Source organism: Amphiura filiformis, chromosome 17, assembly GCF_039555335.1.
Source record: "Amphiura filiformis chromosome 17, Afil_fr2py, whole genome shotgun sequence".
NCBI lineage: Eukaryota > Metazoa > Echinodermata > Ophiuroidea > Amphilepidida > Amphiuridae > Amphiura > Amphiura filiformis.
Genome location: NC_092644.1, coordinates 5,485,342 through 5,497,734, shown reverse-complemented (window position 1 = coordinate 5,497,734; position 12,393 = coordinate 5,485,342). Strand labels below are relative to the sequence as shown.

At 37.4% G+C, this 12,393-nt stretch overlaps 1 protein-coding gene across 1 annotated transcript in view; it reads left to right on the top strand.

The window, feature by feature from the left end:
- LOC140136845 (GTPase KRas-like) overlaps window positions 1-12,393 on the top strand; it is a 62,590-nt gene that overhangs the window by 9,682 nt on the left and 40,515 nt on the right. Inside the window, exon 3 of the mRNA XM_072158443.1 lies at window positions 1,950-1,978. Coding sequence (XP_072014544.1) covers window positions 1,950-1,978 — 29 coding nt within the window. The remainder of the gene's footprint in view (window positions 1-1,949; window positions 1,979-12,393) is intronic.

Sequence of the window (12,393 nt, the reverse complement as noted above, 5' to 3'; positions counted from 1 at the left end):
TTTCACTACACACACAAAATTGGGGTGAATTATTTGCAAAGCTCCATTCTGATTGGTGATTAAAATGAAAATATCATGTGATTGACCAATCAGAGATTATGTTAGATCGGCAGGTAGTGCTCAGAGGGTTTTTAATAATGTCAGGTGGCGGACCAAGATCCGTCACGTACAATGTATAAACTAATACAATTATTATGTACATGCATTGCATGTTTGAAATATCACAAGATATTGTCAGCTTAGCATGTATTGTTGATTCAGATTAACTTTGTAAGCTTTGAACTGCAAAATGTTCTAGGTTACATGTGAGATTTAATTCAGGCAGTACCAGTTAATGTACATTAAATTAATAGATTTAAAATCCATTTTAGTACTTTAACCTTTGCTATGCAGTGTCATTTTAAAAATTACATGGCAAATTGTTGACAAAGTGTACTAGCTGTGTCCCCTGCTGTCCTGTGTCCCGGGGGTGGGGGAGGGGGTGGGTGGTGGTGGTACTTCAATATTTTTTGGATGGAGGTGTGAGGCTCCAGACTTAAAACCCTTACCCATTTCCAAGGGCCATTTGACTGTGGACAGGTATCCATTTCTAAGGATTTTTTCAAAATATAGACCCATGTCGTAAGGATTTCTTTTGAAATATACATGTATGTAGACCAATTTCCCCGAAAAGATCGAGAAATACTCTCAATGCTTGTGGAAAAGGGGTTTATGTCAAAAACGGACCCATGTCAAAGGATTTTCCAGCAAAAATAGGGACCCATGACTAAGGAATTTTTGCAACCCATTGGAGTGGCACATCCCCGTATGCCTTTTGTATGGGAGTACCCCTCCCTGGTACTGCGTAGGCCTACCTGCTCCTGGAAGACAGATTTTTAGAAACCCGGTCAATGTACAAACAATTGCCATTGCGAGTAGTTTCATTTTGTATGTCAAATAGCATTGACCTTGAACAGCTGATGGTAACCATAGCGCAACAACATTCAGAAAGTAATGCTATCTATTAAAGCCCATTTAATTCAGAACAATCTGATGCGTAAATACATACATGTATGTATGACTACAATGTACAGAACAGTGTAGATAAACAATAGATAGTGTACTTGGTTTTAACTGTGTCAGGGTTGACACAAGTCATTATCTACATGTAGGCATTTCCTTGTAATGTAATTTGCATTGTCTTCGTTCTCAATCATTTGTCCTTTCTGAATGGCCATAACACAGGGTTAGAGCTTTTTTCAATTTTTGATTTTTTGAAATAAGATTTTTTTTAAATTTAAATCGATTTTTTTAATTCCAAGAACTGCTATACCCCATGATAAAGTCGAAAGAGACCAGTGGAATGCTAGACATCGTATCGGGTATTTACACAAAATTAAAACACATTTTAAGATGTGAAAATTTCAAAGAAAAAATTCGGTAAAATCATAAGAAAAAACCTGTTGAATTCTGCACCTTGAAAATGACTTTTTAGCGATTGAGATAAAATGACATCATAGAGGTATTTAATGTTATCCAAAAGGTGTAGAAGCATTACAAATGAAGCAAATCAGTCAATTCAAGATATAAATCAACATAAATTGATCAAAAATGGTAAAAACTGAAAAAAGTTAATTTAAATCATTTGATTTAAATCGTGCCAACCCTGCCTTAACATCAAATTGTGTTTCATAATACTTGAAGTTTATATGAAGTTTATGAAGACAATTTTGTCTGAAAACATTACTAATTGATGTTATAGGTTTTTCTCCTGCTTCTAAAATCGGACCTCTTCCCATATCCCTGTCCTGTCATATTTGGTTGGCATCCCTTTAATTTACTAGGCTCTGCCTGTGCCAGGCTTCGGCTGAATGATATAAAAAAAATGAAAACATGTGATGTTTTATTTGCTATTGAAATAAAAATATTACATAATTAATCATCTGCTCTTCTTTTTTCTCTTTTTACAGTTTTGTTGATGAATATGACCCCACAATAGGTGAGTAGTGTAAATTTTTGTACATGAAGATGAAGTTATGGGTTAGAGGTTAATAACTGCGCATCGGTTATTTGGAGGGCATTGTGAAAAATCTAAACATTTTGCCTTTGGAACCGAGGAATATCCCGATTCCGAGGTCCAAAGCAAAATGTTTAGATTTTTCACAATGCCCGACATATTACCGATGCAAAGTTATTAACCTAATTCATAACCGTCACTTTAATCTCTTCACCTTAACACAAAAAATTTGCTCAAAAGTTTATAAAAATAGATGATTTTTAGATCTTCCCTTTCCAAAAATCGATCAATAACAAAAGTGCGATTATCACAATCTGTGCAAATATGGTAGCGCATAATCCAAATACGGCAGCCAGCGCACAAGCAGTTTGTTTGACGCACAAACAACACGCAAACACCGGTCAATTGTGTGCGACATTGGAACAATTACGCATTTTACGGTCAATTGTGAGATATTAATGACCTCGATTTGCGTTCGCGTTTTCACAAATAACTAAATGTAATTAGATCGCACGCATCGCGTTTATTAATGAGGTTATGAATTAGTCTCGGTCGAACCGGTTTGTGCTTTTTCGTCGCTAAACAAACATTCTGGCGACAAGCTCGAAATAATGATCACTGATTGATTTATGAATTTCCGTATATAAGAATGTTTTCAATTGGCTATATGGAACCATGTGACTGCAGTCAGTGTCTGAAATAAGGAAAACATGGAGGTTATCCCGAGGATAACTAAAGCATAAATTCTGCTTGTCCTCACTACATTTTGGTTGTCCCCAAAACGTGTCATACCTTTGGAGGTAAAATATAGTGGTTGTCCAGGGGATAAGTACATAGCTCAATATAGTTGTCCCCAGTGATTTTTGGACAAGAGGACAAGAGGATAAGTGCTTATTTCGAACACTGACTGCAGTGATAGGATGTGACTTGTGTGGAAGTTACCCTCAACAATATAATGCCCAGATTTGTACCAAAACTTGAAAACTGCAAGCACAATAGTTACAATAGGACTAGACGAGGGGAGAGGCACCGATCCGCCGATATTGCTTTTCATGCCAGAGAAGCTGCCGCGCATACTCGCATTGTGCGGATTTATATCACCGCATGGCTGTCAATCAACCACTGAAGCCCAGTGTTTGATTGACAGCCGATTTAACCCAAATAATTTTGGGGTTCAGTTTGGGCCAATCAGAAAAGACGTACCTAGAACTTGTCGCCACGCGGTTTGGTTCGTGACGAAGGAGCACAAACCGGCTGGGACTGAGACTAGTAATAGGTTTACCTTAAACTTAAAGCTTGTGAATGCACAACAATTGATAGAACCATGTATGTTTGATAGGTTCAGCAGGAGGTTCTGTGATTTCAATGTATATTAATGAGATGTGAATCTTGGCGTTGTCAAAGGGCACAAATCTGGGGATGGAAATGGCTATTCCATTTAAAATCCACTCTTCCCCTGTGTAAGATTTAGGAAATATTTGCCACAGGGGGAGTATGAATTTCAAATAGCAGCTCCATTTGAAACCCATCATCCCTCTGCCAAAGATTCAGGTTGAATCTTTCTCAGAGGGTGTATGAAATTCAAATGGAGCTGCCAAATGCGCTCATTCCATTTGAAATTCATACTCCCCCCCGTGGCAGATATTTACAAATCTTCCACAGGGGGAGTGTGGATTTTAAATGGAATAGCCCAGTTCAGTGAAATAAAAAGGTGAATCAAAGTTCAAAGTGTGTACATATTTTATAGGGCATTTTGTGATCCACAGCCTCATCCTCCACTCTTTTTTTTAAAAAAGTTGAGATTTTCATACCACTGGAAACCTCTGGCTACATAATGTTAGTGTGTACATATTTTATAGGGCATTTTGTGATCCACAGCCTCATCCTCCACTCTTTTTAAAAAAAAGTTGAGATTTTCATACCACTGGAAACCTCTGGCTACATAATGTTTTTATATGTACCAAAAATTTCTTGGAGATTTATTTGTTTAGCAAAAATATCATCAAATTTGAATTTCGTTCAGAATTTTGTATACCAGAACAAAATTACACACAGTCATGACAGTGGCCTACAGAGGCTAAGGAGCAGTGTAATACACATACTCACACATAACTCGTAAACGCAAAATCGGAATCAACTGTAATTTTGGGAATAAGCTTTTTTCGTGAATATGCACTGAAAAATGTCATAAAAAGAGGATGCAAGGATCATGAAATCCCTCTTTAATAATATTATGATAATAATAAAAAATTTTGAACAAAAACATGCACCTTATATGTGACCATCCAGCACAACTGAGCCCTGAAGTCGCCAATCATCATTTTTGAGATATTCAACCAAAATATTCTGCTTGAAATTAGCTTTAAAATGATGTATATAATCATGTCTATAGTACTCGACATTTAAGTAGTGAAAAATCAATAAAACAGTTAATAAATCCTTTGTTTCCAATTGTTTATTGTTAACTTTAATGGAGCATATCTCAATAGTGGCACTGCATGGCAACATCCGGGCTCAGTTGTGGTGGATGGTCACATATATGGTTTGACAGCTATTTCATGAAGGAAACCCTGTTCATAAAAAAAAAAGTAGTAGGGTTTCTGTACATGTATGTATATAGAGAGAGAAGGGAGGGAGATTTCAATAATTAATCATTGTTTTCCCAGATTGAATGTTGAAACCATTTTGTTTTGAACAAACATGTAATTAGTGTTTGGAACAGTAATCAAGCTTTTAATTAGATATTGAACAGCAGCATATTTTTCCAAATCAATGTCGGCCCCTGGATCATGATGTTATTCTAGACTAATTACTACAACTTCACGCAGTAATAAGGATAAATTCAGGTTGACTTGCTCATTTTGCTAGTAGCACGTCTGCCTGGTAAATGAGTAAACCTAACAAATGCAGTGTATCTATAGAGGAAAGACATGTGTATAAGTTTACATGTTACAACATGTCATTTGATGATCTGAGAAGAGATAAAAACAATATAAAAGCAATATAATAGCTTTGAAAAACACGACACAAATGTAGTGGGGCTATGATCATTATTATTGGAACACAAGGCGGTTACCCGTATTTGGCGGTTCTTGGCTGGGCAGGATTACCTGGCTGATGGTGACTACTGACTACCCACCATGTTTCATGCCCATCTGACAATTTTTACTTATTTGACCTCATATAACCCCTGGTGACCCCTTAATGACCTTCCCAAAATTTGGCTCGAAATGGTGACTGTACCCACCAAGTTTCATGCCCATCCGACAGTTTTTACTAAATTGACCTCAGATGACCCCTGGTGACCCCAAAATGACCTTCCAAAAATTTGGCTCTAAATGTTGACTGTACCCACCAAGTTTCATGCCATATGCTCTCAATATTGAAAAAGCAAGGTAAGACGTTGCAATCTATGGTGCAGTTGCACGTGTTTATGAACTACTCAGTGCCAGAAGTGGGTAAGTGCAATAGCTGCCATGTGCAGATGAGTACAATATACTGGATGTATAAATTGTCAAATGTTCACAGGGCAGCTGTTGCACTTACCCACTTCTGGCACTGAACAGTCGACATACCTTGCCCCATCCTGCAAACCTGCACACATATCAAGGGGTTTGGTGCAAGAATAAGCTTATCTGCAATAGCTGCCATATAAATTTGACCATTTCTGACACAACGACATCTGGCAGCTATTGCAGACAGGCCTTTCTTGCACTATCACTATGGACCACAATGGCCTCATCCTAATGGCATAGTTCAATAACCTCAATTAAACAATCATAGTGCAAAATTTGACCTCAAGTTTCAGAGTAGGCCTATGAGTTTTTGTACGCAAATTTTCAAAGGTCATTCAATGAATGTGCAAATGTATTGGGGTTAAAGAACTGTACCGTACCTTAATAGATGAGCATGTTGTGGAACCTAGTGTATACCCTCGATAAAATAGAGAACCGTGATTCCATGAACACCACTTGAAATCAGCGTTCACAGTTTTTCCCGTTTTTCCCCACTTGATCTGGAAAAAATAAGAATATGTAACCGGAATGAGTCCAGCAGGCTTGCTTGGACCTTGAAAAAAAAACCCAATAAATATCATTGTGCGGTATTCATGACGTCCCCGTTTACACAGAGGAAGTCGACTTCAAATTTGACATCTAATTCATATTGCGACCAAGGATTAGCGTAAATTATTTTCTGACGGGGTGTTTACACAAGCAGAGAACGTAGTCAACTTAAACATGTTAACAATTAGTAGGTTTTTTAGCGGGTTCGCTATCGGATAAGTTTAGAACTGTCAAGCTTTCGTCAGGAGTAGTTCTGACTTCTTCAGGACAAAGTACCTAAGAATGAGACATGTAGACAGCCCCTTGCCTACTGATGGCTCTGAAAAGAGCCGTTCACTAAAGACTGTCCCTTGTCAACAGAGAACAAGCAGATCTCACCTATCTGCTAATTTTAAAGGTTATGGTGGCTCTGAAAAGAGCCGTTCACAAGACTGCCCATTGTCTACAGAAACAAGCAGAACTCACTATGATCAGCTCTCACAAAATGGGCATAAAGTTGGCTCCTTGCTTTGGTCTTCAAAAATCAGTATTTCCGCCACAACGTCTTTTGTTTTCTATTGAATTTTGTCATGATTAATGGACTGTATCTTCTATAGTGCCCTGGCGACTTCATGCTTTTTTTGTGGGAGCAGGTGATTGTGAGTTGAGGCTTTCTGGCTCTCAACCCTCGAATTATGTGAAGAGAGCTTACTGCATTTGATCTTTTTACAATATTCTAATAAACATGATCTGAGTTAAATAATGCAGACAAGTTTAAAGACTTTTTCACGCAAGCAGAGGAGATTTTAACTCGCATGAAATTTTCATGGCACCTCCGAGCAGCACTTGTTCAGCACATACTGATGATGTACAAAATGTATTGTAGGACTGGATGATATTGAGTTGATTCATTATTAAAGTACCAGTAGCAGTACCGACTGACTTTCCTGACCGAATAAATTTCATTATAAATTTCCATTGGGTACTGCAGGTTGCTTGAGTACTCTCTGCACCCCTGGATATGCCCTACTTAAACGCTGAATCCAATTCAAGTGGTCTGAGGTTTCATAGAAATCACTAGTAAGGCTATTCCAGTTAAAATCCACATTCCCCCTGTGGAAGATTTCAGAAATAACTTCCACAGGGGGAGTATGATTTGTTAATGGAATAAACACACTAGGCAGTTTCATTTTGATTCCATACACCCTCTGAGAAAGATTCAACCTGAATCTTCCACAGAGGGAGGATGAGTTTCAAATAGAGCTGTCTAATGTGTTCATTCCATTTGAAATCCATACTCCCCTTGTGGCAGATATTTCCAAAATCTTCCACGAGGGGAATGTGGATTTTCAATGGAATAGCCCAATTGAAATGTTGGCTTTGTAAAAGAGTCATTTGCTAAAGCTAAAAATTCCAAAAATGTTTTATTTTGTGAAGCGATATTGTTTTTACAACAACAGCCCATAGCATGGGGACTACATGGAGAATGATAAAGTTGAAAAGTGCATTAGCTTAATTACATAGAATAAGCATAGGGCATACATGTATTGGGACAGAGAGGACCAAGGGAAGTCTTGATGCATATATCACTATGGACCACAATGGCCTCATCCCAATGACATAGTTCAATAACCCCAATTAAACAATCATAGTACAAAATTTGACCTCAAGTTGCAGAGTATGAAATTTTGTACCCAAATTTTCAAAGGTCATTCAATGAATGTACAAATGTATTGGAGTTAAAGAACTTTGCACTGATAGATGAGCATGATGTGGATCCTAGTCCGGGATCCTAGTGTATAGGCTTATTTCAAATTTGACCACCTGAGTACACCAGAAAATATACACATTTTGTCCTTTTGGGGATCTAGCTGTAGGCCTATCTAGATACTTAGCCAGGAGACCGGGGTACTCAAGTTTGGTTTTGGTAGGACGTGCCGCTGAGAATTTGAAAGTGGACCCATAAATATACCAATTTTTCAAGAAATTTGGACCCATTGATATACCAAAAGTCAAAATTTTCGGCCGAATTTAACCCAAATTGTCTTAGTTTTTACAAAATTTCCCAAAATTTTTGGAAAATTTTGAAAATTTTGGCCAGATTAAGGAAAAATTGGGCCATTTTCCGAAAAAATTGAGAAAATTTTGAAAAAAGGACCCATTTATATACCAAAATAGGCTTTGAAAAAGGGGTCATTGATATACCAAGAGGCTGAAAATGCTACCCATATTTGCGGCACGTCCCCGTATGGTCATTTGTACTGAGTACCCCCCCGGGCCGGGAGAGAATTATCAAACAATTTGATTCAAATTCTATTCTATCATTCAAATGCTCCAACAAAATTGGATGTCCTCACAGAACAATAATATTATTCCAGTAGCAAACAGACCATTCTTGAGCTCATATTCAACATTTTTAGTCGCAGCATTTCACCACGGAATTCTTGAAATTCCTTGTTTTGTTCATATTCATTTTAACTCCCCTGAAGCCATTTTAAGTTAAGAGTGTGACTGCTTGACTTTGGGTTTGTATTGATGATGCGTATTGTTGTATTGTTGCTAGCGACTCTGTGGAATATAAAACCAGCTTGATGCAAATATTTCACGCTTGATGATATTTGTATGATATTCCAAGTTAGTGTAAATTTTTAAATGGCTCAAATGTTTCTTGGGGGCCTCATTCAGTTAAAAAAGCTAAATTGATAATTTTAAGAACATTATGCAATAGAAAATGATTTTTAAGACAGGTTACAGATCATGATTGTTGTCTAGTAAAACCACTTAAAGATGCAGCCCATTGTAAGCCTTTTTTCCAGGACTTGTATCTGTCTGGTTTCTTTGTATCATGAAGGTCATATATTTACTGCTTACCTGGTGTATTGTTATGAATGTATTGTATACGCTGACATTTTTGCGGCGCTTTTATTTTCGCGAATTTCACGGATTAATATGTACCCGCGAAAGTAACCTGTGAATAAGGTGAAACTAAGAAATGTATTTATTATATATAAGTTGCCAACAACCGTGAATTTAACACCTCACGAAATTATCAGTGATACTAGAAACCGCGAAAATATCTGTACGCGGAAATATTGGCGTATACAGTAGTCTACAACATGTATGATTTTTGTAGCGATTCTTAAAGGAGGATTTTGTGATCTTAGCATCCTCTTTTTATGACATATTTCAGTAGATATCCACGAAAAAAGCTCTTTCCCAAAATTTCAGTTGATTCCGATTTTGCGTTTGCGAATTACAATATTGGACTTGACTATGTCTCGTCCAATATTTTAAAACTCATAGCGAGACCAATAAATATTGGGCTCAATTGATCCAATTTTATATCAAAATTGCCCCTCCCCCTGGAAAAAAGTCCACTTTTTCAAAATCAGCACCCCCCCCACAAAAAATCCTGGCTACGGGCCTGTAACCAACAGCTGATATCGTGATGTGTTTTGGACCACAATAGGCGATATATGGAAAACACTGGCGATGCCCACCACCACTGGGCAATCATTGGTATGTGAATGATTGAACATAGTTTTTGTGTGACATTGATATTGGTTTGGAAAGTACAAAGTCATGGTGAAAGTAACACAGGAAATGAAATGGTGTGAACCAGGTATAGATGACCTCTTGATTTGAATGCTTGCTTCAAATTAGCACCCATATAATATCAATATAATCTGATCCAGATATCCCTATACTTTGTAAGGGTCTGTGCTATAATGATGAATCCTGGGGTGGGTTGATGGGGTGGGGGTCAAGCAATTTTTGGCAAGCTGAGGTGGTGGGGCAAGTGATTTTTGGCAGTTATTGCATTGGGCCTTTAATCACTAGGATCCATAACATATGCTCATTTATCAGGGCTCAGTAAAATAACCCAATACATTTGCACTAGCACTGGCTTCTGAGCTGTACTCTGATACCTGTATGATGATTTTCCAACTGTAGCTCGCTCCGCTCACTGTTCGAGAGGCGTCACGGTTTGAGAACAGGGCTAGTTCTACATAATTTGCACATTCATTGAATGACCTTTGAAAATTTGAGTACAAAAACTCATACTCTGCAATATGAGGTCAAATTTTGCATTATGATTGTTTAATTGAGGTTATTGGACTATGCCATTGGAGTGAGGCTATTGTGGTACATATTGAATCCAATGTAGTTTGATCCAAATAGTTGGACATCCAGGTTATCTTGTCTCTTATGCTTCCCATAATGCATTTCTCCCATTTCAAAATTCTCTACCATGATTTACTCTCTAGTGCAATATGGTCGATAGTGGCAAAATGTATCTCAATGAACAGAGCACATCCAAATCTTGCAATGGTTATTTCTTGACTATCAACCCATGTTTAGCTAGTCTATTCTCAAAATAAAAACAAAAGGAACCTGTGCAAAAGTAATAGGAGTGTCATTTGATGAAATTAGGTGATATATCATTGTAACCGGCACTAGAATGGTTGGTTTTAATAATAAGGTTGTGTTTTGAAATGTTAGGAAGATTAAGGTAATATCATTCTTTGTCTTTACCATGTTTATTATTTTGTTTATTTTCATTGTGTCATTCTTAATTAATGTATGTAAATCATAAATGTGTTATGCATATAGGTTTTTTTGGTTTCATATCAAATTATATTTCTATCTGTTGTATGACTGTAATTAATCGATCATGATCATCATCAAGTTAAGTTATTTTCCATCGTAATCATTATTGTCTTTAAAACTGTTTTAATAGATCATGGTTTATCTTTAATTTGCAAAAAGGTCATTCACCTCATGCATTGATCATGAACACGCTGCATCCTTTGATTTTCAAGTTTATGAGTTCTTCAAATGTTTATGTCTTCATTGTTTATTGTCTTCCATTCATAGAAGTTTTAAGAGCACTTTAGCAATTGATTCCTTTTATATGAGTGTGTATTGTTATCCTAAAAACTTAAGTGTGGTGTAAATTATTGCCACTTATCTTTTGGCTTGAGATGGTAGGTGACCTACTTATGAATTATTCATGAGAAAGTTTTATCTCTTTAACGGGTTGTGTATTGTTAAGATTTGTCAAAGTAAATGCTTAGTTAAGGTTATTATTTATGCTGTTACAGAGATGGTACTTAAGTTGGTTTTCAAGTGTTTTGCTGGTGAATTTGTCCCTTGATCATTTTAACTTCACTTCCATCTTAGCCACCAACTGATAAACATCAAATCTTCCATCCGAGCATTCAACTGATTAACATCAAATCTTCCATCTTAGCTTCCAACTGGTCAACATCAACAACTCAATCTTCATCATAATTTACCATCTTAATATTGTTTCTACAGAGTATTATATTAAAGCCGGAGCATAACAGCGTATCGTATATCTACAAGTCTTCCATTGTGTCTATTTATTTTGTGTAACGGTATTGGACATTTATTATCGCCCGAGTAAGCCCCTGGATCCAAAGTTGAACAAAAAGAAAATCACCCTAAAAATCTTCACTGTTACATTGGCGTCTTCAACGTGGGGCCTGAGCAGTTTTCGCTTGATAACTACATTTTGTATCTTCAACGAATTGGATCAGGGCACCCACGACCCTTGGACTACATCATGATATCTAATATTATTTCACGACTGGAAGCCCTGGAAGCTGAAGTGAATCATCTTCGTCATCTCCATCACCTTAGACAGCGTTCATCTCCATCATATCTTGCTCATCAGATATCAGGACATGTTAAGTGGTTCAACGTCAAGGATGGATATGGATTCATCACTCGCGATGACACCAGAGAAGATGTGTTCGTGCATTGGCGTGGAATCACCAGGAACAATCCAGCAAAAGTTCAAGCGAGTGTAGGCGACGGTGAAGCAGTTGTATTTGACATCGTGCTTATTCCAGGACGCACTCCTGAAGCCATCCATGTCACCGGCCATGGAGGCGTATGTGTTCTTGGAAGTAGCTATGCCATGGACAGACCATACTTCAACCATAGAGTCCAGCATCAATCTGTTACGCATACTGTTCCTTCTGATGAATGTCATGCAACTGAACCAGAAAGTGAACCTGATCATGTTGACACTGATGATGATATGTTTGATTATAATTCTGACGATTTCCCCTGTGACACTAGTGATCAAACATCTGAACACTCTATCCATGATGACATTCCTCCTGAAGATCTATCATCTGAACCATCTGAATCTGATACATGTTGTGACTCTGAGTCTGAACTAATTTCCACACCAACAGCTATCAACCATGCACAAACTCTTGATAATCACCTGGTTAGCGAACATGAAAAACATTCTATGTCTCAAGCTTGGGAGAAATTGAGCAATTTCCACACTGATAAGTGTTGCGATGAATTACTAGA